The following is a 25542-nucleotide window of genomic DNA, read 5'->3' as shown; positions in this document are numbered from 1 at the left end:
GAAATGCCAGGTACCAGCTTTCCGTATCACGTACAGCAGAAACCACGTTCCAGGGAAAACCAGAGTGACTAGAAACACCTTAAGGAATTCTGCTCATTACTGGCCATCCCACTCAGGATGGTGACCACACTGAACTGGTCCCTGAGCGCTAACAGAGCAGTCTGCTGTTGATAAGGAAGGGGTGTTTGTGGTCTGTTGGTTTCAAAAGCACCACACTCACACAGAGTCAAAGAAATAACATGAAATGCTTTAATATTCCAGAAGACAAGAAGCTAAAATAAATTTGATTATTTATCTCCCCCTCATGTTACTGGGAAAGAAAGGTAACACCAGGCTGAGTCAGGGCGTGGAGACAGGATCGAAGGAAGACTGAGCTGGCCGTGGCCGTCAGCGCCTGCCCGTAGCAGATATTCCTCACTGCAAACCGCGTTCCGTTATTTCCGACCTTCACATAGGCATTTATCAGAGGGCAGCTCGCTGGTTGTGAACGTCACCTCGTACACCTTTTCTGTAACTTCTTTGTTTGAAAGTTCCTCGGGCTTCAAGGGGTGGAAGCAGCGGAGCTGCACGTGCACCAAGAGAGCGCTGGCCAGTGGCTTTTACACAGTGCCCCACGGAATACCTCGGCTTCTGGGAAGCCCTGAGTTAATCCAGTTTTTAAAAGTCAAAGAGAAAAAAAGCCAGAAGCCTCACATACTTTAAACAACTTAATTTATTAGAACCCATAAATGTTGCTTTCATTAGAAGAATCAAGTTAACACCTAATTCAGGGTGAAATGACATTTTAAGACAAATGAAAAACCATAGTGCTTAAATACAGCGTTTACTGACGACTGCTCTCCTTGGGATCCCGGCACACGTTTGTACTCCGTGTGTGTTAGCGTGGGATCCAACTGCGAGCAGGGTCAGCTTTCTATGTTCCACTGAAAGTACATCACACCACGCCGAGGGCTGGTCCCCCATCTGCCTCCAGGATGCTTGAGCTTGAAGAGCTCAAGCCTCAAACAAAACCCCCTCGAGATCCACCGCCAGAATCTGAAATGTTTATTTCCTGTATATTTAAGACTGATTTGCAGAAGGTCCACCCAGACTACATGGCCGCTGAAATGTATGCGAGAGACTCACTGAACTGAACTGTTTCTTCAAACTGGAACCTGAGCACAGAGACAGAAGTACAATCACCCTGTCACTGGCCCTGTCATCGCTTTTCACAGTAGCCCTTTTGGAGAAGCAGGCTGGGTTCATAACCTTCATTTCCACTGCAGTAAATCAACAGAATCATTCCCATAAAAATCAGAAAGTGCTTAAACACAGAATACAAAAAGTACCTAACTTGCAAACCTTCCGACGTAGAAAATCAAACCACGGAGCACAGCAGATGCTCGGAGATCTGTATCAAAGTGTTAGACTGTAAATGAACTGGAGCGGCTGCGGCACGGGATGGATGCGCTCGAGACAGGAAAACGGCGCAGACAACGTGTTTACCAGGGGAGAGGGTTGTTCCCTCCGTGAAGGTTCCTACAAAGGTGGTGTGGACTTCTCTGCTTCTCACTAACACACTTGCTCTCTTTAACACATGCACACAGCTTTCCTACAAGCTGTGCTGAATTATTTATATTACCTTTAAAATAAGCTATTAATTACACAACTTTTTCAGGATGTATCAAATTATTAGAATTCTAATATCACTGATTTCCAGCTCTAGCTATGGATTTGGGTCACCGGGTACGAGAATTAACATGGTGCTTGCTTTCAAGGGCTGTCACGGCCTTTCCTCAGTTACAGTAGGGAAGGAGCAATTTTTTAAACATTCATTTTTCGTTCTCGACTGATAGCTCACCTGCAAAACACAAACCACAGCACCGATGAGAACAGCAGGAGGATGTTACTCATCCAGGTGTTACTGTAGAAAAGGAGTCCTTTGGCTGTACATTGTTTCCACATGAGATACAAACTGTACAAGTTCTCCAGTTTACAAAGTTTTCTAATTGCAGAAACAATCCAGCCCCTATTTATAATGTCTGGTTTAAATGTAAAGATTATTACAGGTAAGGTACAGTCTAAGTAATCGGCTCGATGTAGTTTTAATACAACCTGCAACAGTACAGTTATGTACATATGTACAGAACCGCTTCCTTCTGTTCCTTTGCTGACTGAGGGTACTCGTCACTTCTAATTACCAGCTTCCCTTAAAGTAAGAAACACTGAAGTAAAAATGGTTCCGTTTCGCAGCACTTCAAGTTCCTCCGTGGCAATCTCCTCTCATCCACGTTTCCCGCTCGATTCAGGCCTCAAAGAACGCCGTCGCTGAAGCGTGGCTTGCCGTAATCAACGAGGTCATTTTGCAGATCTCTTTCTTCATCATCTGCAGTTAAAACATTCAGATCAAGTCTGCTGTGATACTACCGAAACAACACTTAAACAGACTTTCCCAGAACACGCTGCTGTTGCAAACATCCACGCCGAACCGGCCTCGTCTGGGCAGGGGAATGAACTCATCAGGGAAAACATGGAGAACGCGGATGGGCCTGCGGGTACAGGTCTGCTGTCAGCACCTGGGGAGTTGTCCCTGCTGAGGAACTGGGACTTCACACCATTTAATATCTTTGCCTTGATTGCAACTGCATTTCCGAGATTTATTGACTTAAGAGACTGCAGAACCAGTTAAACTCCCTGCTGTAACCCGAGAACGTTCCTGTCAAGGTTCCAAACTCTCCCACTAAAACCCAGCTACAAAGGCAACTACCCCAGAAAGTTCCGCTGCCCTTCGTAACCCGTTCAGAGGCAACACGGTCTAAGATTTTACAGGGGCTGGCTGCCCCACGGGGCGAGCACAGAGCCCTCAGTCCGACCCTGTCCACACTAAGGCAATACTTTGTCCATCCACTTCTCAGGCTTGAAAAGTGACCCCTTCCACACAAACGGGGCACGGCCCATTTTTCAGTGATGGGTTTTTACTAATGCTGGAGTTGACTTTGCTGTCGGTTTTACACGCTGCTATCTCTATCTCTGACTTGAGGGCAAAATTTGGAGAGAGACTTTTAAAAATGTAAAAGGCAGCTCTCAACCTTTTCCAGCCTCTCATCACTGGAAATCCCCGCTCTCTCGGCACTGCTGAAGAAGCAACAATAAATTCTTCCCTGCTGCTCCTCACACCTGGAGCGAGCCCAGCGAGCCAGGCCCCTGCGTGACAAACCCTCAGCCCATCGCTCGACATCTGCTCTTGAGCTGCAGAACGGCTGCACGCTCGGCCAGCAAACAGAGCAGACGCTGGGAGCGGGGCAGGGGCAAGGCGCTGGAAGTGGCCGCTTCAGGTGCGCGACATCTTCCTCAGCTGCATTTTGTTCATCTTTACACTGGATTTACAGCTCTGCCCTTGACTGGAGGCACAAAGACGTTTCATCTTTTCAGATCTACAGTGACTGTCTCTCCACCACTGCACTCTGTCCTGCTTCTTGACTTTTACTCCTTGGGTTTTGGTTTTTCAGCCTCATGAAAAATCGTAACATTAAAAACCCTTGTGCACCCTCAGCGTAACCATTTACTGTAGCACGCGCAAAAAAAAATGATCCATAAGGAAATGTACATTCAGTATTTTTCTCAAGTGATGTTTTAAAATATCTGATAGTATTCTGCATTCTACCGGCCACAATTCAGCCCTCTCCTGCGTGCTCCCAGCCTCCCTCAGGAAGTGAAAAAGCCGCAGAACTTCACCTGGTTTCGGTTAATAACCGTTTGCTGCATTTCAAAGCTGTGTTCCTTTCTATTCAGAAAAGGTGCTTGTTCACAGGAATGGAAGGCCAACTGAAGTTTGCCGAGTCTCTCACGAGGCGGTAGGCTGTCTGAAGCTCTTCAGCAGTTTCACAACAACTACTCCTCAGCCCGCGCAGCGGCTGGGGACGCGGGGGGAACCCGCTGCCCGCAGCAGAGGCTGGAGCTACCTCCGCGGCACAGGAACGAATACAGCCTGTGGCTATCACCTCGTTTCCATAACCCACCACCACCAGCACATCCACTACAGCAGGAACCAACGACACTGACCCCACCTTGCACGTCAAACAGGTGGGCGGAAGGAGGAACGCCAGGCTGGGTACGGGCATTCGCATAAGCCTGCCTCCCAGATTTGTGTGTTTTCCTCTGGTAATTTCAAACCAAGGCTCATACATTTCTAGTGGCAACAGAAAAACGGGTTTAATTAAATTGCTTTGTTTGCACATGCCACAAGCTTTGTTCTAGCCTGATGCAAACCATGTGATGTGTTTCTAATAGTTTTTAGACAGAAATTCAGGTTATTTTCCTCCCCTGAACAACTACAACCACCCTCCCTCCAAACCCCCACAACCCTACCCCCTCCTACCCTGCAGACCAATTTGAGTAAAGACTAAGGCAGACGCTCTTTCTAACGTGCTGCTTCTGGAAGCACCACTTGCCGTGCTGGCTATGACCTGCATCTCAAACCGAGTCAACGAGTTATTAGCAACAACGGGCTGGTAAAATGAAGTCTGAGGCAGCAGCGCCCGCTGCCTAGGCTATTCTTCTCACAAAGGTTTCCCGAAGGCACTCTCATCTTTGCCACCAGACAGTAAACCCATTCTGTCTATGCAGAGGGGTTGATCCGAAAACAGACCTTCACCAAGTCCAAATGCAAAGCCACCAGAGCAGGGAACTGACAGGTACCACATCTGAACGGGAAACAGTTTCCTGAGGCCACTTCCAGTCAGAGCTCTTACTCTGTCAAAGATCCCTTGCATAGCAAGCTACACAGGCACAACCTCTACCGTTTGTCACAACTCTCCGCCACCCTTCTCCGAGTGGCATACAGGAACGCTGTTCATGTTTCTGGCAGCAGTTACAGCACGCACGGCGTGAACCCTTCTCCCTGAAGCCCTGGCTTTCCCTGGAAAGGCCACCACAGCAACGTGCCGGTAGGCAAACCAGCAGGGAGCTCCGAGGCAGAGCCGCGTAGGCAGGAGCAGAGCACTGCGCCCCTGCGCTCTCGGCAGCCCACCTCCTCCCTCCTCCTGGCTGCCAGCGTGACGGCTGCGGGTAAAGATGAGCCCGAGGGCCGGGCAAGGCCAGTGGCAGGAGCTGGCACCCATTCACTAACAGTTACGTGGCCTGGGCTGAAACTTCAGGAACTGTATTCTGATGCCCAGTTAAGGCACTATTGTGGTGAGGAGCCCTTAGTGGGCATCACCCACTGCCCACTAAGGGGAGCTGAACTGAAAACCATGAAAACCCAACCCACCCCGCTGCCTGGATGTGCAGCGCAGAGCTGAGACACGCAGGACACACCACGCTTCCCTCTCCATTTCAAGATCACAGTCGTTAGCAGCGAGTCTCCCACTCCCACAGCGCCCACAGAAGCAGCTGTAGATACGTCGGTGCCTTCACTTGGAAGCAGGCTTGTACAAGCAAACTCCAACCCAGTAATAACCCATCCAGAGGGACAGACATTATCAGTCCAGAGGGACTCAAATCTCTGCTAGTTCTCAGCAAAAGTGAGACAGAACAGGCCACAGCTTCTGGAGCAGCAACAGGTTTTTCATTCTTATCATTAAGTTAATTAACTGCCCTGGGTTCTGATCCATACTCTTCTTGTGCTTGGTCATGAGTTTCAGACTACCGGCCCACCCAAAAATGCTTACACTGCATAGTCAGATGCACGCCCACAGAAATCGGTTGCTTTTTATCAGCTTTTGCCATTAATTATGCTTGGATACCAATTAAATACGCGTCTGAAGAAACTGCCAGCTAGAAAACGCGCATTATGAGGATGAAAATCAGGGTGCCTGCAGAACTTCAATCAGGTCCCCCCCTTTCCAGGAAATACTGTATCTGTTTAGGCAAACACGTTCACCCCTCAGACATGCAAGCCTTTCACAAAACACCACCAACAACCAACCAGATGGAGAATGGCACAGCGTGGCAGGTACACGGCAGAGAGCAGCGCAGAGGCGACGCGCTGCAGCGCATGCAGGACCAGGGCGGTGAGCGCGCAGGGGTTAGGCTAGCACCAGATCCATGAGTATGAAGTGGGGTTAGCAAGGAAAACCGGAAGCCTGTTGAATCTGTGTACAGTGCACAAAAATTGCGCTTAGGATTGCTGTGATCTCACTGCGTACCGCCTCAAGGCAGGTGTGACAAAAGCAGTAGTCAAAAAAACTATGCTTCTGTATTTGAAAATTGCTTTAGTGATGCCAAAGACTACATCCCAACGAGCCAGGTACCAATCTGGGGTTTTAGGCAAAACCACTCTGAAATTTGAAGCGTTTTGATTTTCCTAGCAGGAACACGGCTGAAATACAGCATCAGAACCCCCTCACTGAAAGCTGCTTTCAAACAGAGAGCAAGACTGAACGTTAAAGATTGCCTAAAGCTTATTTATTCTGTATTAAAATTTTGGATCAGCTAAAAATAGTGAGGCTTTACACAAATTCAACAAGGAAACTCAGCGTGGATTTTATTACAATGGGATGGAGGTAAGGCCCAAGCTCACCTTGGACGTCTTCTTCTCCACCATCACCATCCTCTTCCTCATTGTAAGCCAGCTCAGCCTGTTTGTCTGCCTCATACTCACCCACGTTACCATCATCCCCATTATAATCTGCCAGTTTAGAACCCTGCTGCGGATCAACAGGGGATTCATTCTCATCAAAGAATCGGCCTGCGAAGTAGGCAAAGGATTAAGTCAGAAGCAGAGAGGAAAGAAACAGGAAGATTCTAAACGAAAGCAGACCGCGGAGTAAGACAGTGGGGGTTTTGTAGTGGTTTCAGCTGGAGGAGAACGGGGGTGGAAGGGAGAGGGCTTGGGCAGGGGGAGAACCACAGGCTTAAGGAACACCTCCGTGCAAAAAGGACGGACTGCGTCGTTCAGCATTTGGACCTGGTGAAATCTGATCGTGACAAGCGCCACTCTTTGGAGAGAGGAGCTCGAGTAAGCACCAAACCAGGCTCCATCTTTGATCACCTACAATCATTACACTAACAGAAGTTTTCTTCACATGCTGAGGAGCACGCAGTGGAAGTTTTCGTATCCAGCCTTTGTTCTCAGGAGGACTGGCATTTTTCTGCACACCACAGCAATATACTGCTGCCTTCGTACAGGGTAACGCCTGCAGAGTGTGCGCCGCACGGTCAAGGGTAAGATGTAGCCAAGATCCACCTTGCATCTCTGACCTGCCGGGTTTTTTAATTACCCAATTGATTTGGCTTTACACTCTGGTTTCCTATTAAGCTTTAACAGTTTTCAAAGTGTTCTGAATCCAGTATTTTTGTCTCCCGGCAAAGAATTAAGAAGAGTTCCAGATACTGAAACAATGCACCAGAAAAACGAGAATTTGCTGGAACTCTGCAATGACAGGACAGCCACCCAAGCACGCAGTGCCCCATGAATGGTGTGACGGCAGGTTCAGAGCCGGTGTTTATGGGACACAAGGAGATGTGTTCTGTCCAATGCAGCTCAGTCTGCCTGCCCATGGGTTAAGGAACGCTACGCCGAGTCTGCAGAGGCTACGAGTCTGGAGGGATTATGCAGAAATGAAAAAGCAGTGTGATACAATCTTTACAGACTGGAAACGGACTGAGAAGAAAGTCTGCCAAGTCAGATGGCCAGTGATTCGCAGTGGAAGCAATTCAACAGGGAGGTAAAACTGGAGAATAGGATTTCAACATTAGGATTAAAAAGGCAATTTGGGTTACAATAGTCAGATGTGCAAACAAAATTATTTCTTAACACAATTAAAACTATCATAGAAGGCAGTATATAAAAATCAGGACAGAAACAGTAACATGGCGCTTGTCTGGGTGGGGGAGGAGAGGAGAATCGCATCCAGTGCAGCTCAAACGTACAGAAACAGAAGTTTCAGTTGTTTTCATAAAATAAGCAAGACAAAACTATCACGTGTTTAGAAATCAGAAGTTTAACATATTATTCATTCTCTGTTCATCTCTAATTGAGAATCCTTGCTACTGCTGTTTGTATTTTGGACGCTGCATGGTATCTAAAAGGAGACAGAACTGCACAATTTGCACGTTAAATATAAACCGAGCTATGCAAAGACAACCGAACGCACCTGACTCCCAGCAAAAACGGGCCTGTAGGTGTGCTGGAAATACCGCAGCAAACAGATACGGAATCTGTTTAACCTGATTAATCTGATTGAACACGGCAGGAGGAGAGGTTAAAATATTAGACAGAGATCCTAGGAAACACAGCACACCCGTACGGGCCTGTGAACTGGAGCTGGTGCAGGCACCCAGCGTACAGGACAGCCCCTGGGGAGCTGGGATTCCAGCATGGCGTCAGGACGCAGCCGCTCCTTCGCCACAGGTGCTGCGTGCTGCTTTAGGCATTCTGCATTTCAGCCCAGGCTCCTTCAGACCCGGGCCGCAACAGCTCAGCGCCCAAACCTCAGCAGCTGCCGCTCTGGGCAAGGCACTGCTGACAGCAACTCCCCGCCTGTGCATGCAGGGCCACACAATCGGAAGATTTGGCTGCAGATGCTCTCATGCACCGGGAGAACATGGGTGCTCTAGCACAAGGCACGTGAAATGGTCTGGGACAGCAAGACTTCAGGCAAGCACCAGAACAGGAGTCGCTGGTAGCTCGAGCCAGCAATGCACCAATTGCTTTCTGAAACGATCTTGGTGACGCTGTGGATCGCTCAGATCACTCCAAACACGAGTCAGGGTCCGTAACGCAGGCGTTACACGGCCATTTGAGGCACAGCAGAATGTGTTGTCATGAAGCACAAGAGGTCAGTGACAGTAGGGCAGGCCCCATAAGGATGTCACCGACGCCAAAATCTGCAGGTAACACTCGCTGCAATGAATTCTGAACAGACAACAGGGGTATTACTCAAAGCTGGATCCTTACACACACACTACTCAGAGCAGCTGTCCACAAGGTCCTCGCTAAGGACCTGCTCTCAGGACAACGTTAAACAGCAGCACGGACAGGAGGTTTGCTGCACCCAGCTTTTTTCCAGGGTGCCAGGTAAAAGCACAAACAGTGACGCTGCTGCAGTCACTTCCAGGTTCTGCTGCTTCTGAAACAGAACGTCTGCAATCGGTCCGTCTCCATACCTAGAACCAAAGTTACTTTTAAAATCTGTGCTATCAAAATAAAAGGAAAACATCTGTTGGGAAGTTCTCCAATTCTGAAACTGGACAGATATGACAGACACCCTGACCAGTGATGGCTACTGGTCTGATCCCATGGGCACAGCAAGGCCTGAAGCGCTCAGTAAGCAAAACCCCAGCCAGGGAACTGCCTACAGCACAAGCTGTGTGCCAGAGCCGGGCCCCTCGACACCAGAGGGATGAATGTATCACCAGTGGATCTTTCAGAACAGCCGCTGCTCATCAATCAGGCAGTAAATCTTCTACAAATCTGGATTAGCTATTTTCATAGGTGACAAATTCTCTCCCTCATTCCATCACTACAATGTAAGTTGTTAAAATATGAAGGTGCAAAGAGAAAAGGAAAAGACCCCTTGGTGACGATCACTGACTCCTAGGTACCCATTCACAGCCTACAACGGAGACATTTCATTCACTGCTTCCGCCTACAGAGCTCAGCCCCCCCATCATTAATCTATTAGCGGGGAAGACGGCCAACCCATTTTAAATCCCCCGCAACTGAAATACGGAGCTCTGTCCTTTCAGCTGTAGTCACTCAGACAAGCACAGGATCTCCAAGAAGCTCCCTCAATAAACAAAATAGCCTTGCAAATCTCAGGATACACAGAGCGGAAGAAAAGCTTGCACAGGCTGCGTGCCGATTTTGAATGCACCTATCTCCACTTCATCAGAAAGAGCCAGAAGAAAACCCAAACTCCAGACATCCGTTAGTGACATAGCCACTGCTGCCCACATCGGCTTTGACCGAGCTGCTCCCTTGCTCTTTGTCACTTACTCTGCACTAACTGCAGACTACTGTTATGTTTGCAAACTTCCACGTCGCTGAAACCACATCTCACGCACTGTTTATCATCCAGCACTCGGAATGCCAAACAGTGCCAAGCAAAGGATGCATCCTTGCAAACCTCACAGAAGCGTTTCAGATAACAGTGTTAGTGATACCTACACCTGAAACAGTCTCTTCTTAAAGCTGTGCACCTAAATAACAATTTATTCCTGACCCAATTTATTCCATTAATTTGCCTAGGACAAAGTCACATTCCGTTTTTTACTGCTTTCGTTCCATTGAATATTGACTTTCCAGATCATATCGCTTTTCACAATCTGTTCTTGAAAAACAGAAGTTAACCACTTGCCATGTTACATTCAAACTGAGGGAGAATTTGTTCCATTCCCTTTCCAGATACCAAAGCTAGGCTGCTGAGGCCCTAGAGCTCCTCAAATCCTCTTCCCTTTCACTTCTTAAAGATGAGTCTTCTTGCAGTACGACACTACCTCTCTCAAAGCTTTTAATGCTTCAGAAACTGTTTCAGGCAGCTCCTTAAACCTCTCGGCCAAGGTTTGGCACTGTCTGCAGGCTTTGGCCTCCAACCCTCTGGGGAGCTACGAGGAGAGAACACGCTGCCCTGCACACCCCTGATGCCAACACACACCCGACAGCTTCCTGCTAGCAAGTCTGACTACAGGCTCGCAGGCGCAGTTTCAATTTAACCTCTGCTTCAGAACAGCAGCTGAAACACTTTACTAAAGTGTGCCCCTTCATCTCCCAAGTGCTAAACAGTGGGCATTAGTTCTTTAAAAATAGCTAGGTTAAGGTACACCTAGTCAGTGTACTCTGTACGAACACTCAGGAGCGTAGCATCTCCACTGATGCCAAGAAACTCATTTCGATACGGTGTTCCTGTAGGAAGACGCTAAATGAAATGCTGTAAGTCTAACAGGCCCAAAGCTACAGCATCAGCAGCGAGGCACAGACGCATCTCAAATCCAAGAGCACCGACAGCTGTATGTGTATTTGCAGGTTCTCACCTGCTGTCTGCCCACTACACCTCAGCAGCACGACCACCACCACGCACAACAAACACATGATCTGCTCCTGTCTGAAGGCTTCTTCCTTGAGCAGACATGGAAGAGAAGGGTTCTGGAAGACTTCCTCACACAGAAGAGCAAGCTGCTGGCCAATACACATATACCACCACAAAGACCCGCTACGTAAGGGCTGAACTATTACAATATTGTCCAAAGCACTATATTTAAGTTCAGTAATGCAGTGTGAATATAAGTAACTCTGTATCATGCGTGTATCAAAAGTCTTCACATCTATTTACATGTGCAGTAATTTCCAAAACCATTTTAAATTCCTATAAGCAAGTAGTTTTTTAAATGACTGAATAGATGTATGAAAGGCGACACACTAAGGCACACTGTTTACACAGTAACATACTACACTCCTTTTCAGGCTCACTCTCCAGAAGGCCACCCACTGTAATGGTTCCTGTATTTTCCACATGGGCACTCATACAGATGGAAAATGCAGTGATTTTCTTAACACACTGAAGTATACCATATTGGCCAACTTACTTTGCTTCATCTTCTGCAAGTCACTCACTCTGCTCTTTGGAATTTTTATATGGTCTGTTTCAATTTTATGTTCTTTCGGATTTTCCATATTTTCTTCAAAATTTAAGTGCTGGAGAGAATTTGGAGGTATCTGCTTCGCAGCATCAGCATTTTCATCATTGTCACTGTGCAAACCTACAGGAGGAAGAAGCGTGTTTGGTTTTTACATGGTTCCAAAAGAAGGCTATAATGTTATCTCAAAATTAAATCACATTTCAATACATAATCAATCCTAAGTTTCACCTTCTCAGCTGATTTTCTGTATGTACTTAAATGCTTGATGAAGCCTAGAACAACATGTTCATGTATTTTTTCTGAGTCCTGCTGAGTCTGCTTTTCAAACCTCCTAAGCATCACTTATTGTTTCAAGAGCTGTAGTCTGAGAAGAAGATTGCAGTAGGTCACAGAAGTTATGCTAAAAATAATAAGCAGAATCACAGGACTACATAACCAAGGAATACAGAAACTCCTGGTCCCCTTGAAATTCACAGCAGCCTTCTTGTTGATAAACTCCACATTCAACGAAGCAAACTGTTCACTTGCCATCTTTTATGTTTTCTGATTAATAAAGTCAAAATGAAGAGGTACCTCAGAACAACAGAAAGGAACAAACTATTAAGAGGTCTGACATCTGGAAATATTAAACTTTAAATGTGTATAGAGCCTGTGAGCTCACCAATTTTGGTATTCTAACCTGCTTTCACATTCACTGCAAAAGGAAAGAAATTAAGAAATACTTCTGTTGCCTGTTTTCAAAGGAACCAATAACGGGCATAAGGAAACACTCCAAGCTGTTTGGTCATGTCACACATATATACCAAATACGTTATATTAATGGTTTTAGCAGGACAGTACTTGACTCTGCTATCTGCAGTGCAGATATAACCTAACATTCTCCTTGACACAAAGCAAAGTGACTCGATCCACGAGCATTAAACGTAAGTATATTTTCTACGGATGTATGTCCTTTCTAACTGCAATTCTTCTAAACCCTTTCACCGCAGCACTTTTATTTCTCATGTCCTAAACCTCCCCCACATCACCCTGAAGTGAGCTGTTGACAGAAACAGGAGGACACCGAGCAAGCGATAGTACCGCAGTTTAAACTCTGACTATAACTGGCTACCAACAGATGAACAATCAACTCCTGTCTAACTACCAGCCCTAAGGAGGAATACTGATTCAATTACTCTCCTCTGTCCAGTCAAGAAACAGTGAAGCGCTTATCTTTGAAACCTCAAACTCTCATATTTGACTGAAGTTGGTCAAAAGGCTCAGACATTACTGGGTGTGGGGGGGACAAAAAGAGATCATACAACCAGCAACCTCAGTGCCTGAGGAAGGCAGACTGCAGAAATTGTTCGTTGTTTTTCTTTCTGTAACCACACCAAACACGAAAAAGGGGCCGGCCATGTACATCTAAGATTCATCGTATGGTAGCAGACATTAAACTGTAAGTTTCCTACAAAATGCTGACTTGTCACCTGCTAATAAGAATTTTACCTGGTGCCAGATTTGGAGCATGGGGCTGTTCAGTTGGGAGATTTATAACAGGTTGATGACTTTCACTTTTAGGAGCTGAAATAAGTGGCTTCTTTAAAGCTAAAATAAAATACATGCACAAAAGTATTAACATCAAACAGACAGACACTACATACCAGGTCCTCCTCTAACAATCCTGTAAACTTTGTTGCTGTTGTTTTCTTGTTTTTAAGCCATAGATGAAAATATAAAATATAAAATTTCTGACAGAAAATCATCGTTATCAGAAGCATTGAGTTTTGGAATTCAAACTTCTAAAGCACAGTAAAAATTATAATATTTTACATCTCACTTGAATTTTATTACCACAGACAGATTTTTAAACTTTGCATTCACTATGAAACACATGGTATTCAGACTGAATATATACGCCACCAAGAACCCAAACGTGAAAGCATTAGAATATTTCTCCTGACCAGTGGGAGTATCTTCAGCTTTAGCAGGGTCATTATCTTCTATTTCAGGCATGCCTGCGTCTCCTCCTGGTTTGATTTTCTCTGTGGGACAAGAATAGGATATTTTGCCTTATTAACCTTGAAGTTTGAACAGTGAATGTCCTGCCTGTTTAGGGCTCTACAAAAAGCCCTTTATCCACAGAACACATCCTACATTGATAATCCAACTACAACACTCCTTATGCTGCGCTGCTGAAGTCACTGAAGACTGCTCCGGAGCAGTGCTCCCAAAGTCCGTGCAATCTTCAGAAAAGGAAGGGCACAGATGCACTGCTCTTGGTAGCAGAGTTAGAAAAGCCTGCTGCAAGAAGCTGGCTGGAACAGACACTGAACTGATACACAAAGGCGCTGATTCAGCGGCACTGGAAGTAGAAACAAAGGGAACCCATCTGCCTTTCGGAGAAACCTACAAGGAGGAAACAACTGCAATAGTTACTCACAGAGAGTCTCCTGTACAGCTCCTGATAACCAAAGGTCTCCACTGTTCTGCTGACTTACGCTGCTAGAGACTTCTCACAGCAGCTTCAGTGCCCCTCCAGCCACCTCTGTGCAGACTCCAGCTCTCCAGCAACACGCCCCTTCCCTAGCTCACCTCACTACGTCTCTCCCAGGGAGCAGAGAGGCAATCCTCCGCTCACAACTGGCCACATGAGGAAGGAGATGCCAAACGAACCAACAAAGTGAACACAGAACTGTGCCAGAAACTACTCTCATGAAATGACCCAGAGAAAAGACGGGCCAGTCTCTGGATACCTATAAACTCTAGCTCAGTCCAATCACGTGCAGCTAATCAAGTTATCCGAGCCAAATAATTCATTGTTCTACTTCAGAGAAATGCACAATTCTGTATAATAGCGAATGATACAACACAGTTGGCAGATTATCTATCAGAAATGACAAGAAAAGGACATACCTTTGCCATTTACAACCTGATCTGAAGGCTGCTCATTCTTTACTGTGTTTTTATCTTCTGTCTCTGGAACAGTCTTAGACACTGCCTGGTCATTGTTATTGGGACTTACGTCAGTGTCTTTACTGGCCTGAATTTTTTGTGTGGCCTGTTAGAACAAATTCATAAAGAACCAATATTAAGCACATCCCTGAAAATTACAAACCAAACCCCCTCAAATTCCAGATTACTTTGGGTAAGCAAAATCACATTTATGAATAGATGATCACCAAAGCTAACAACGGCAGAAGTCCTCTATATGTGAACCTGAACCCCGAGGGCAGGAGACGAGGGTACGGACAGGTAACTGAACAGCAAATGTAAGATACAGCCTGGCTGTATGACATTTATATTGGCCTGTGCAGCTCTTCAGTTTAACGCAAACAGGTTAAGACATCATTGGTCTTAAGCCTCAGGTCAGAGACTTTGAAACAATTCCAGATTTTACAAAAAGATCTGTCTGAAATCTACTTCAGGTCTGCCTAATTATTTGTAATGATTGTAAACAGAGATGAAGTAAGGTAATTAAATTTTAAGCAAAGCAGGTTATTTCATCTGTTTGCAGGAAAGAGGCCGACATTCTACTGGCAGCTTGCGCCACATAATGACCCCCTTGATACCAGTCAAATACCATTGTTATTTGCATCACATTAGCACCTCGAGGCCTCACCAGAGATCAGGTTCCCCTTTGCAATAACCCATACAAGGCTGTAAGAACACAGATACTACCCTGGAGAGCTATAAAGTAATATCCATTTTACAAAGAAGCAGCTGAAATCCTCAGCAATGATGTCAAGCAGGAAGGCTGTAGCAGAGCAGAGAATTAAGCCCGATCTTCAAGGCTCAGTTCACTGACTGAGCAAAACAGGCAGATGTTCTTACACTGATATCCGCTAAGGGCTGCTCAGGACGATATTTAACGAAAAGTTAGGGGAGAAATGTCCAAGGTCTGCATCTATCTGAAACGCTGAGTCAAACAAACAGCAGACTGCAAGCTCTTCTAACTCAAAGAAACTCAGCCGCACATTACCTTTTGCTCCCGCGCAATTTGGTCCATTAATTTCTTTATGTTTTCTTCATGTTGCAGTCTCATTTCCTTGATCTGCTGCCCACACTGCAGACTTGAGTAGAAACACATCATTAGTTATATTTAATATGTTGTATCTGCTCTCTCATAAATAAAATAGGGGGGAAAAAAAAAAAAGGACGAAGCGGCACAAAAAGCCAAACCTGAGATATAACTAGAATAGTCTGTCCAAAAAGCCTTGTCCTGGAATGTGTATGGAGTGGAAATGGACTGAATACAGAAAGAAAGCAGAACTGGAAAAAACAGGGACAGAGCAGAGAAACAGTAAAATAAACAGAATGGTCTTTAACATACTTCCTCCAAAACCTGGAAAGCAACCAAAGATTCAAGCTCCACAGTGAATCTGTCATCAGCATGTATTTCCACTAGGTAAGCAACATAACTCCCATGGCTGTCGCCACAGAAGATGCACAACTACCGCTATCAGTTACTGCTACCGACTCCAACAACAAGATCTGAATGACACGCTATGTGTCCCAACTTCTCGAACAAGCCACAGAGAGATCAACCCCATTCAACAGATTTCCTGTCTCCCACAAACCTGCAAATACTCAACACAGCACGCAGTAAAGTGTATTTTTTGTGTGTGAAAGTTTCAAACGCTGTCTCCAGTGTTCATCTCCCTCATTCCTCCAAGCTTCAGAAGTAGTTGTTCTCCCTGCTTCTCCATCATAAACTTACAAGGCTGAGGTGAACTTAAAATTTCAATATACACAATGCTTTCAACTTCAGCTGAAAGAAACAGAACTACCCTTTCAGCAAAAGACAGCAATTAAGCTGTCTGGTGGCTTACAGAACTGTGTTGATTAAATTCTTTCAAGTATTTGTTAACTAAGATCTCCACATTACAAAACATGGATGGACTTAAAACTGTCCAATGCTGAACAATTCTAGTCAGTCAGATTTTTCTTAGATCATGTCTCACTTTGGGGAGAGGAACAGAACAACACAAAAAAATAGAACTCTAAAACCAAACAACTAGCTAAGTGAAAGTTATATCACCAAGTGAGTACACTCAAGTTTGAGAATCATCAGAAATAGGATTAATTTGCACTTTTAAATAAATACAGACTTCCGTTACACGCACACAAACCTACGGTTATCCACATTCTTGAAGACGTACCTATCATACTCCAATCTCCTTGTCAGGTAAGTATTGTTCTTCTTGTACTCGTGAAGCTGATCTTCCTGGCGGATGAATTCCTGACGTAGCTCTGCTAGTTGTTCTAGACCAAAAAGTAAAAGTCAACATGAGTACAGAAATACAGGGAAAAAAAATGCCCCACAGCAGACAGATTTTCAGTATTGCTATATAAGTTAAAAATTTGCTCAAGTTTCATGTTCTTTCTTCTAGATATACTTTTAAAGATTCTTAAACTAACTTGAAAAAGATGTCAGTTTACTCATGTATGCCAGATGTCACTATGAATTATAGAACAATTCTTCTGATAATATGCCAAAACCCCTACATTTTTCCTTACTTTTCCTTCAGAAAACTTACACACTGCTATTTCACCTATCTGTTGGAAACCTCCTTAATCTGCTGACAGAGCGTTATTCTGAATAACCCAGAAGTACTACTTGGTTGCTTTAGGCACAATGGTCAAATACTACTTTTCTGCAATAAATATACAGAATAAAGCACCCTCACACTATCTATAAAACCAATACGCATTTCCTGTCTTCACAAGCCAATTGTTCCAGCAGTTGTTCTCCCTGCTCCTTGGGCTACAAATAATTGTTAGGCTTCCTATTATATTAAGTTGCAGCTACACAGATCCGGGCAGAAATGCAGCGTATGTTGCCTGCAGGCATGTACGCATTCTGGCATTAGCTGCTCCAGGTCACGCTGAAACACATACAGTAAGGTTACAGGCACTGTAATCACGTCTGTATAGAACAGCCTTAGAATATGTTCTCTGGAGCTTTTCTAACCAGCGTAAGTATCACAGCGTTGCTGATCCAAACTGTACTAAACTGTGTATCTGCTCACAAAAATGATTCTAATACCTTGGAAGCAAGCAGTGCCAGAATACATGTTCCTTCTGCAGACAGTGCAGCAAAGTCTACAAGAGCCAGCTCTACACTTCCCCAGACTGGGTAACAAACAAATCAACGCCATCTCACATTACGCAACGCCCCAGCCTCACTTGATCCTTCATTTAAAATGTATTCTGCAGTACCTAGGCAGTTAAAAAGGACACAGCTTCAGTCTGCCAAATCACAGTCCGGCCGTACATCCTTACCCTTTAAACGATGTATGTCTGCCATCTGATAGGAGATATTGTTCTGCAGCTTAACCTGAAAGAAAGAAATAGTTATATACAGACAGTCAGCAGGGTAGAGGGGGTGTAGACTGGGAAGACTGGGGTGTGTTTGTTTTCCTTGTAAAGACAATGTACATAAAGGATTACCAGAATGATGTATGCAAAGCTCGCATAAATATGAGTAATGTATATTTAGTTACCTATAAATGACATCACCAACCCCCAGACACTATGTTTAGGCTTTGCTGAAAAGGACTTAAGTTTATTTCGAGAACATATTTCTATTGAAAAAGTAGATTCTGTCAGGACTAAAATAAACATGCTGCATTCTGATACTGCAGGAAGAGACGGTGAATTTCCAATGTCAAAGCACAAGCGTACAAAAATAAACACACAGCATCATTGGCAAAACCAATTTCCACCTAGTGTATATTTAAAGTAAATTTTTAACATCATGCTACCTAATACTCATAAAACACATTTTATTTTTGAGGGAATCTGAAACCAGTAGACTTCCACAACAGCTTCTATTTGGTATTTTTAGTAAGGAAACAATAGCAGTTACAATAAATGAGAAATGCATGTACACAAAGTCATTAAGTGAAGATGGTTTGTCCTGTTCTTACATAAAGACATATGTAAAGACAAGAAAAATAGTAGAAATCAAGATGCACACGTAGAAAGTACTGAGAAATGGTGAAAAAAATCCACAACCGTCATCAGGCAACACTAACACTGTAATTGTTTTTCTTGTAGTTTCATGACGGATGCAAACAGTAACTCCAGAAGGGTGCCGAAACACCCCCCAGCGACAAGGTCAGGACTGCCTCTCGGAATAGCAAAATGAAGTACAAGCACACCTGCTCAGCAGGGGCGCAGGCACACACAGGCTATTTCAATTCCCACACAGATTCTGAAGCTCCATGAGTCAGTTACCTACATTTCCTGTCAAAACAAACAAGAGAGACATATGCTCTTACTTCAAGACTTCCTCCACCCCCCCTCTACCTTTCATTTCTTTAAAAACGCTTCACATCATGGTTTTGTTTTTAAAAGAGGCACTCCAGCTCTGGACTGGCTGACTCAATTTGTCCCATATGGGCTGAGGCAGGCATTTATAACTTTAGGAACGAGGGCCGTACAAGAACTGCCGAAATCGTGATTTTCTGCAGAACACAGTGTACACGGAGGCACGCATCCAACGGCCCCAGTCACATAATAGAGGCTCCTTATGAAACAGAGCGCTCCACGGAGAGTTTCGTTTGTGCCAGACTGCAGTATCCTGGCTCATCCCGAGCAGCAACGCACACAGGGGCAGCGCTGGCGGCAATCCTTGCTCCACGGCAGGGAACAAAAGCCAAGAGGCTTTCTGGAGCGTGGAGAGGCACCGCCGCCACCAACCCATGGACGGGGGGGAACGCCCAGCCACTTCACAGGGCTTTTCCCAAAAAAAGAAAAACCCGGCAGATGATGCAATCCTTTGGTAACCTGAGAACCCTCACCACACTGCTCCGAAATAGGATCCAAGAGAAAAACACCCAACAGGGACACTTCAGGGACAGCAGGGCCATGCATCTGAGGACCAGTTACACGCGTGCTCTGCCCACCAAGACATTCAAGGCACTGTACTTACAGGAGGCACAAAGAACAATACTCAGTTAAATGAAATCCTGTGTTGGACTTCTTATTTCAAAAGCGCAAGTAACCTCTGCGGTGGGGACTTCACACGGAAGCACAGGACAAAAGTAACCGCCCGGCCTTTCCATGCCACCAGGCGCCCATCCCGCCAGCTCTCCATCCAACGGACACCGGCACAGGGGAACAAATACAAAACGAGTGACTTGTTGAGCATTAACAAAAAAGGATCTTTCCCTATTTTGCAAAGCCACTGGCAATAGCAACCATTTTTTTCCTGTCTTCCACTCCAGTGCAGTTCTTTCCCCAGAACCTGATAAATCTACAGACAAGGGAGATCCTGGGAAGTAGTGGGTTCTGTTTTCAAACCTTCGTCTACCAGAATTCATAACACAGCAAGGCTTCCCACTGGCCTGCTTCTGCTCATCCTATGAATCGTTTGACTTGCAATGGGCTGGGGGAGGGCTGCCCGTCTGCTAACAGGAGTTTGAGTTGAAGATAGCACCAGTTTTATCACACAATCTTTCATTTTGGCAATTTTGAGTTTCAGAGAAAAGTGACAGAATTTATCTCCAAAACAGCTCAGCTGACAGCAAATGTCCTCATCTGAAGGATAGAAAGGGAAGAAGCTTTTTTATGATTCATGGGATCTGTTCCACCTACACACACAAGAAAACCACACTCCACAAACCATGGCGCAAGTCCAGTTCTTTCTGAGCTGTGTCCTTCCTCCTTGAGTCTAGACCTATGTGTACTGTTCATATTTCTCAGCGGCTTCTCAGATCCTTTCCAAAGCAGCTGGGATATATAAAAGAAGCTACCTGTAGCCCAATGAGCTCTGCACAGGAAAAAAACCAACATCAAAAATCCTGTGCTTGCTACGTACATGCAAGGCAACCTTCCAGCGCTGTCTGAACTGTTAACAGCCTTGTCACATAACAAATGGCCCTGCAAGGGAAGTTACAAACAGGCTGGAGCTTATCGCTCTGCACGGCAGGACAGAGCACAGGTGGTATCGCTTCCCATGAGGTAAGCGGTAAACTGCAAACAGCCACCCAGATTTCCCCGTGAGTCATTTCTTTATCTAGCGAGAACGCCCTCCGAACTGCCTGTCGAAGCAGCAGGAGCAGGTGTCCGTAGCCCTCCGTGCAGCGTTGCCAGCCTGGGCATTCCCAACACGTTGCTAGGGCCCGTGCTGGAACGGCACAGGAAAGCTGTTTAAAAGTCTGTTTGCACAAGGGTCTACACGCCACAGTTCCATGATACCTCTACTACTGTCAACTGCCTTTCTCAGAACAGACAGTGCGATCACCGAGCAATTAGCACGGTGTTGGAGACAACATTGTGATCATCAGGAACGTAGAGCAGGACTGGAAGATGCATTCATCATCACGGTAAAGCTACAGCTTGCAAACTGAGCAGCTATCAAGGAGTTTTGGCAACAAAGAACATGACCAGCTGCTCCCCAGGATGTTTTACTGAACAGTTCCATACTATGGAGCGCCATTTGTAGGCACCAGCAAAGGGGCAAGGCTGTGTTACACACCTGGCACTGCCAGCAATAGCTTTGGGAAGAGAAAGGCACGCTCCGGAGAGCTGCAACAGCCAGCACAGAGCCATGAACCCCTACACGCTGGATGGCTGCCATTTGGAAGCTCTCCACCACAAATTCCTGCTGTTCAATCATTTTATTGAGCTTACTGCAAAGGGATGTGTAACACTAAGAAAAAAAAAAGTATCCTCATAGTATGCTGCAAAAAAGCACGGAATACTCAGGAAACTAACGCTGCCTCTGCAAGCACCACCTCCTCAAACCCGGGGGCAATCACCACCCCCGTGCGCCTCGCAGGAGGAGAACTCCTCTGGTTTGCTCCAAGGCCCAGCAGACCGTCAAGAGCTCTCATCGCAGGGCGACTGGAGAATTCCCGATAACTCACTTTTTTTTTTTAAACACAAGACACTAGGTCACACTACTACATTTGCTCAGAAGAGCAAACAATATCCTGGTGCAGTGTGATCACCTTGTTACGCATGCAGGGCAGGGAGGAGAGAGACAAGGGTCTGAGTTGACTACAGATACCACTGAGCTAGGAGGAAGCTGCCTGCAGAAATTCCAGTTGCCTCAGCACGGGGAAAGGCAGACTTGATTTACACGGCCACAAGGGAAAGAACCTCTTAGGAAGACAAAGGAGCACAAAGCAGAATCGACACTGTGATAGCCACCATCTTTCAAATGACTTTATGAAATAAGCCTAGATCCGTTGTGATCACTTGATACCCCACGAATTAACAATGTTAATGTTTTATTATAGCTCCTGCATTTCACAAATGGACTAAGATCAAGCCTTTTTTGGTCAGATACTTTATGCCTACTACTCACTGTTTTGGTTTTTTCCTGAACATCTTTATTCTCTAAAACAGAGCTTTATTCTCTACTCTCTACAGTACAGTCACTTAAAGGGTTTTTTTAGAAAAAAAACCTAGGATTGTTGCCACTTAGAACATGATAGTAGCTCACATGGGAGCAAAAGAGAAAGGGACAGTGACTGGCTACTGGTAAAACGTGCTGCTATTCTTGCCGTGAAGGCACACTGAACATTTTGAGGGCGAGCAAAGAAGAGAGGATATTCAAAAGCTACTAGCTCAGGTGACCTGAAACGGCAGGTTCTGGTACAAAGATACAGGGCATATACTTCAGCGTGCATACAATCAAAAATAAAATCAATTTGTGAGGTTTCCTGGTCACACCTGTCTTGCTCCCCTCCTGCTCTGCCCCATGGGATGCCAGGTGCTGAGGGCGTTCAAAGACCAGCCAGATTTACAGAGAACACCAGTGGTCAGCCGGCAGCTGCGGCTCCACAGCACTTCACTTTGTATCGTGTGCATCCAGGTGGGCTCTGCCTTCCAGCAACCCCTGCTAGACACCCTGACGTACCACGTGCATTTTCTCTCATGACAGATTTCAAAAAAATGCAAACTTCTAGTATTAAAAGCAAGCCTTGCCATGCAGCCCAGTAATGGATAGCTTACTTGAACACCACCAGTGAAGTTTCACACCTGTCAGTCAGTGACAGCAACGCGTGAAACAAGGTCACTGCCCTACGAACACAGGCCAAGTCACGGGAACACAAAATCAGCCTCACCTCTGTGACACAGAGCCATACCGCAAACACCCACCTACATTACACCCCTTCAATGTCCTCAGCAACTTCTCCAGCCCGCAGCTTGGAGGCGGTTTCAATGCATTTCATAAAATCATAGAATGGTTTCGGTTGGAAGACCGTTGGTTGGGGACCGTTCAAGGCCACCCAGTCCAACCCCCTGCCAGGACTTCTCCAACCAGATCAGGTTGCTCAGAGCCCTGGCCAACCTGGCCTGGAACGTTTCCAGGGATGGGGCATCCACCACCTCTCTGGGCAACCTGGGACAGGGCCTCACCACCCTCAGCCTAAAATATTTTGTCCTTATGCCCAGTCTGAATCTGCTTCCTCCTATTTTAAAACCATCACCCCTGGTCTTGTCACACCAGGCCCTGCTGAAGTTTCTCCCCACCTTTCCTGCAGCCCCCTTTGGGCACTGGAAGGCTGCTACAAGGTCTCCCCGGAGCCTCCTCTTCTCCAGGCTGAACAGCCCCAGCTCTCTCAGCCTGTCCTCACACCAGAGCTGCTCCAGCCCTCTCATCATCTGCGTGGCCTCCTCTGGACTTGCTCCAACAGGTCCATTTACCAGCCTTCAGCAGCCCTGCTCCGTTAACTGGTGCAGCCTAGCCACAAACCCATGCTATTTCCGTATCCTCAGCAGCCTGAGCAAGGGAGTTCCAGCTCGGTGCCGTGACGGACCACCTCCTGTGTGTCCCAGCTACTGCAGTCTTCGGATGCTTGCTTTTATTGAGGAGGGCAATGAACAAGTAAACCAACTCGTCCTCTACTTACATGTCAAAGTTCAATTAAAAAAAACAAAACCCCCACAGATTAGAAAAATACCAGTTCTCTGTGTTATACAAGGGGAAGCATCTTTGTTAAAGCTTAACTGCTTTAACTTGAGTTCAGCTTCTCTCACTCATCAGACAACTATTTTGATATCTGTACAGAATACTTATTTATAAATTAAGCTAGATTTTATAGTAACACAACACTTTTAATCACAATGGTGTTAGCTGCATTTATTTCCAATGGAGAGCACTGGTATCCACCATTACATATCTAATCAGGCTTTTTATTCCAATGTCAGAAAAGATTTAAAATTTTTTAAAAAATATTTGCTGAACACACAAATGGCTTAATTTTAATGGTTCAGTAGGACAGAAAACATAACTTCATTACAAAATTAATCAGTCTGAAGGAGCCTAATTCAGTAATGAGACATGCATGTATTCAGCTTTTCTGTGACAATTAAAAGCATTTTCTTACACCGCTCATCAAACGTGTGATATGAAAGGGCCAGAAAGACAAACTCGGCCAGTAATAGGCCTGAGTGTGATATTTCCATAAATCCAACTGTGATAAAGTGTTCAGTTAGCAGAATTATGACCTGCATGCAAACAGCGTACACGCTGCCGTACACGACTGAGCAGAAGAACTTGTCTGCCTGACTCCTCTGTAAAGAATTGCCTGTGATGATTATGAAAGCGGAATAGTGAAAGTTGATGCATTCACTCATTTTCCCTTCCACAACAAAAGAAATCCCCAGGCCACCTCAACATAAAAGGGCAAGCTGAATTTTGTATTAGCTTGTCTCTTTGCAGCTAATGAGAATTATACATTATATCAGCAGCAATTCTTTATTTCCCCCAAGTATATGCTGGCTGCCTCAGAACCAGACGCTGATGCGCCAGGCATTTTGGAGAGGCGAGCTCAGGGTGTACACCTGAACGTTATACTTGTTTCATTTCCCCTGAGGCCAAACAAACTGTAGTTTTAAGGCTGCGCATAGCTTTTTGACTGATCACAAGAGATCAAATAATCTCAGAGCAGAGAAGGAAAGCTTAAAAAAAAAAATACATATACATGTATTTAAAATAGCCGTCTGGAAAAGAGCGAGCCCTCAGCGTTTCACTGCTAGCACAGCCTGCCTTGGCTGGACGTTTTCAGCTCTTTTCCGGGCCGCGTTCCGAAACGCGAGCGCACTGCCCAGGTCCCAGCAGCAGCCACAGCCAGCGCACCGGCTCCAGAGACCCGTCCCTTCCGGGGCTGCAGGGACCCCGGCCACCCCCAGGAGAGAGCAGCCGGTGCCCGCCCGGGCCGAGCCAGCCCGCAGGGCGCCGGGGGAGCCCCCCGCCGACCCCGGGCCCCCCGCTTTACCTTGCTGTCCTCGCACTTCTTCACCTGGCCGTCCCTGGCCTGCAGCTGGCTGCTCAGGTGGCTGTAGTCGGCCTCCTTCTGCTCCAGCTGCTTCTTGTGCGAGTCAACCTTGCCCATCAGGTCCGAGTTCCTCTTCTCCAGCCGCCCCCGGGCCACCTCGGTGCGCTTGGCCTGGCTCTGCAGCTCCGCCACCTCCTCCTGCAGCAGGGCCTGGCGGGACGAGGCGTTCCAGCAGTTGAAGGCGAGGATGGCGATCACCACCACCAGCGCCACGAAGACGAGGGAGGGCAGGCGGCCGCCCCTCCGGTTAGCCCCGAAGCCCACCATGGGGGAGGCCGCCGGGCGGGGGCTGCACCCGCTCACCGCCTCCGCCCGCACCTGAGAGGGGAGAAGCCGGGACGGGGCGGGGGGAGGGTGAGGAGGGGGCCGCTCAGGGCGCCGGACGGCGGGCGGAGGCGCTGCCCCAGGCGGCCGGGCGCATCCCCGGCGGCGGAGGGCCCTGAGGGCGGCGGGGCCGGGGAGAGGAGAGGAGAGGAGCCGAGAGGAGAGCGGGCAGCGCGGGGCGGCCGCGGGGAAGCCGCGCACGGGGGCTGGGCTCTGCCCGCGCTGCCGTGGCCGGCCCGGCCCAGCGCCGCTCCCGCCCCGCCCACCGCGCCGGCCGGCAGCGAGCCGCTTCCGCCCGCCGCCCCGCCCCTTCCGCTTCGCGCCTCCCGCCTCTCGCGAGAGCGGAGCCTCCCGCCGGCGGAGAGGCGCCATTTTCTGC

At 46.7% G+C, this 25542-nt stretch overlaps 1 protein-coding gene across 3 annotated transcripts; it reads right to left on the bottom strand.

The window, feature by feature from the left end:
- Positions 1–452: 452 nt before the first annotated feature.
- Positions 453–25407, bottom strand: GOLM2 (golgi membrane protein 2). Of its 3 annotated transcripts, XR_015259877.1 has the most exons (11): positions 24780–25407; positions 17824–17878; positions 16701–16803; positions 15521–15611; positions 14455–14599; positions 13503–13583; positions 13048–13146; positions 11506–11679; positions 6500–6667; positions 1841–2365; positions 453–1101 (listed from the first exon to the last, which is right to left on the bottom strand). XR_015259877.1 is itself a non-coding variant. In XM_086757071.1 (10 exons), the coding sequence occupies exons 1-10, from the start codon at positions 25104–25106 to the stop codon at positions 2292–2294; spliced, it is 1317 nt and encodes a 438-aa protein (XP_086613197.1). In that variant the 5' UTR covers positions 25107–25407; the 3' UTR covers positions 453–2291. The 3 variants fall into 3 exon arrangements, 2 of the variants coding, with proteins under 2 accessions (XP_086613197.1, XP_086613199.1); XM_086757071.1 differs by having other exon boundaries at positions 453–2365; XM_086757073.1 differs by lacking the exon at positions 6500–6667 and having other exon boundaries at positions 453–2365.
- Between the last annotated feature and the right edge of the window lie 135 nt (positions 25408–25542).

Source organism: Chlamydotis macqueenii, chromosome 12, assembly GCF_036417535.1.
Source record: "Chlamydotis macqueenii isolate bChlMac1 chromosome 12, bChlMac1.mat, whole genome shotgun sequence".
NCBI lineage: Eukaryota > Metazoa > Chordata > Aves > Otidiformes > Otididae > Chlamydotis > Chlamydotis macqueenii.
The sequence above is the reverse complement of the archived record's forward strand: the minus strand, read 5'-3'. Positions and strand labels throughout refer to the sequence as shown.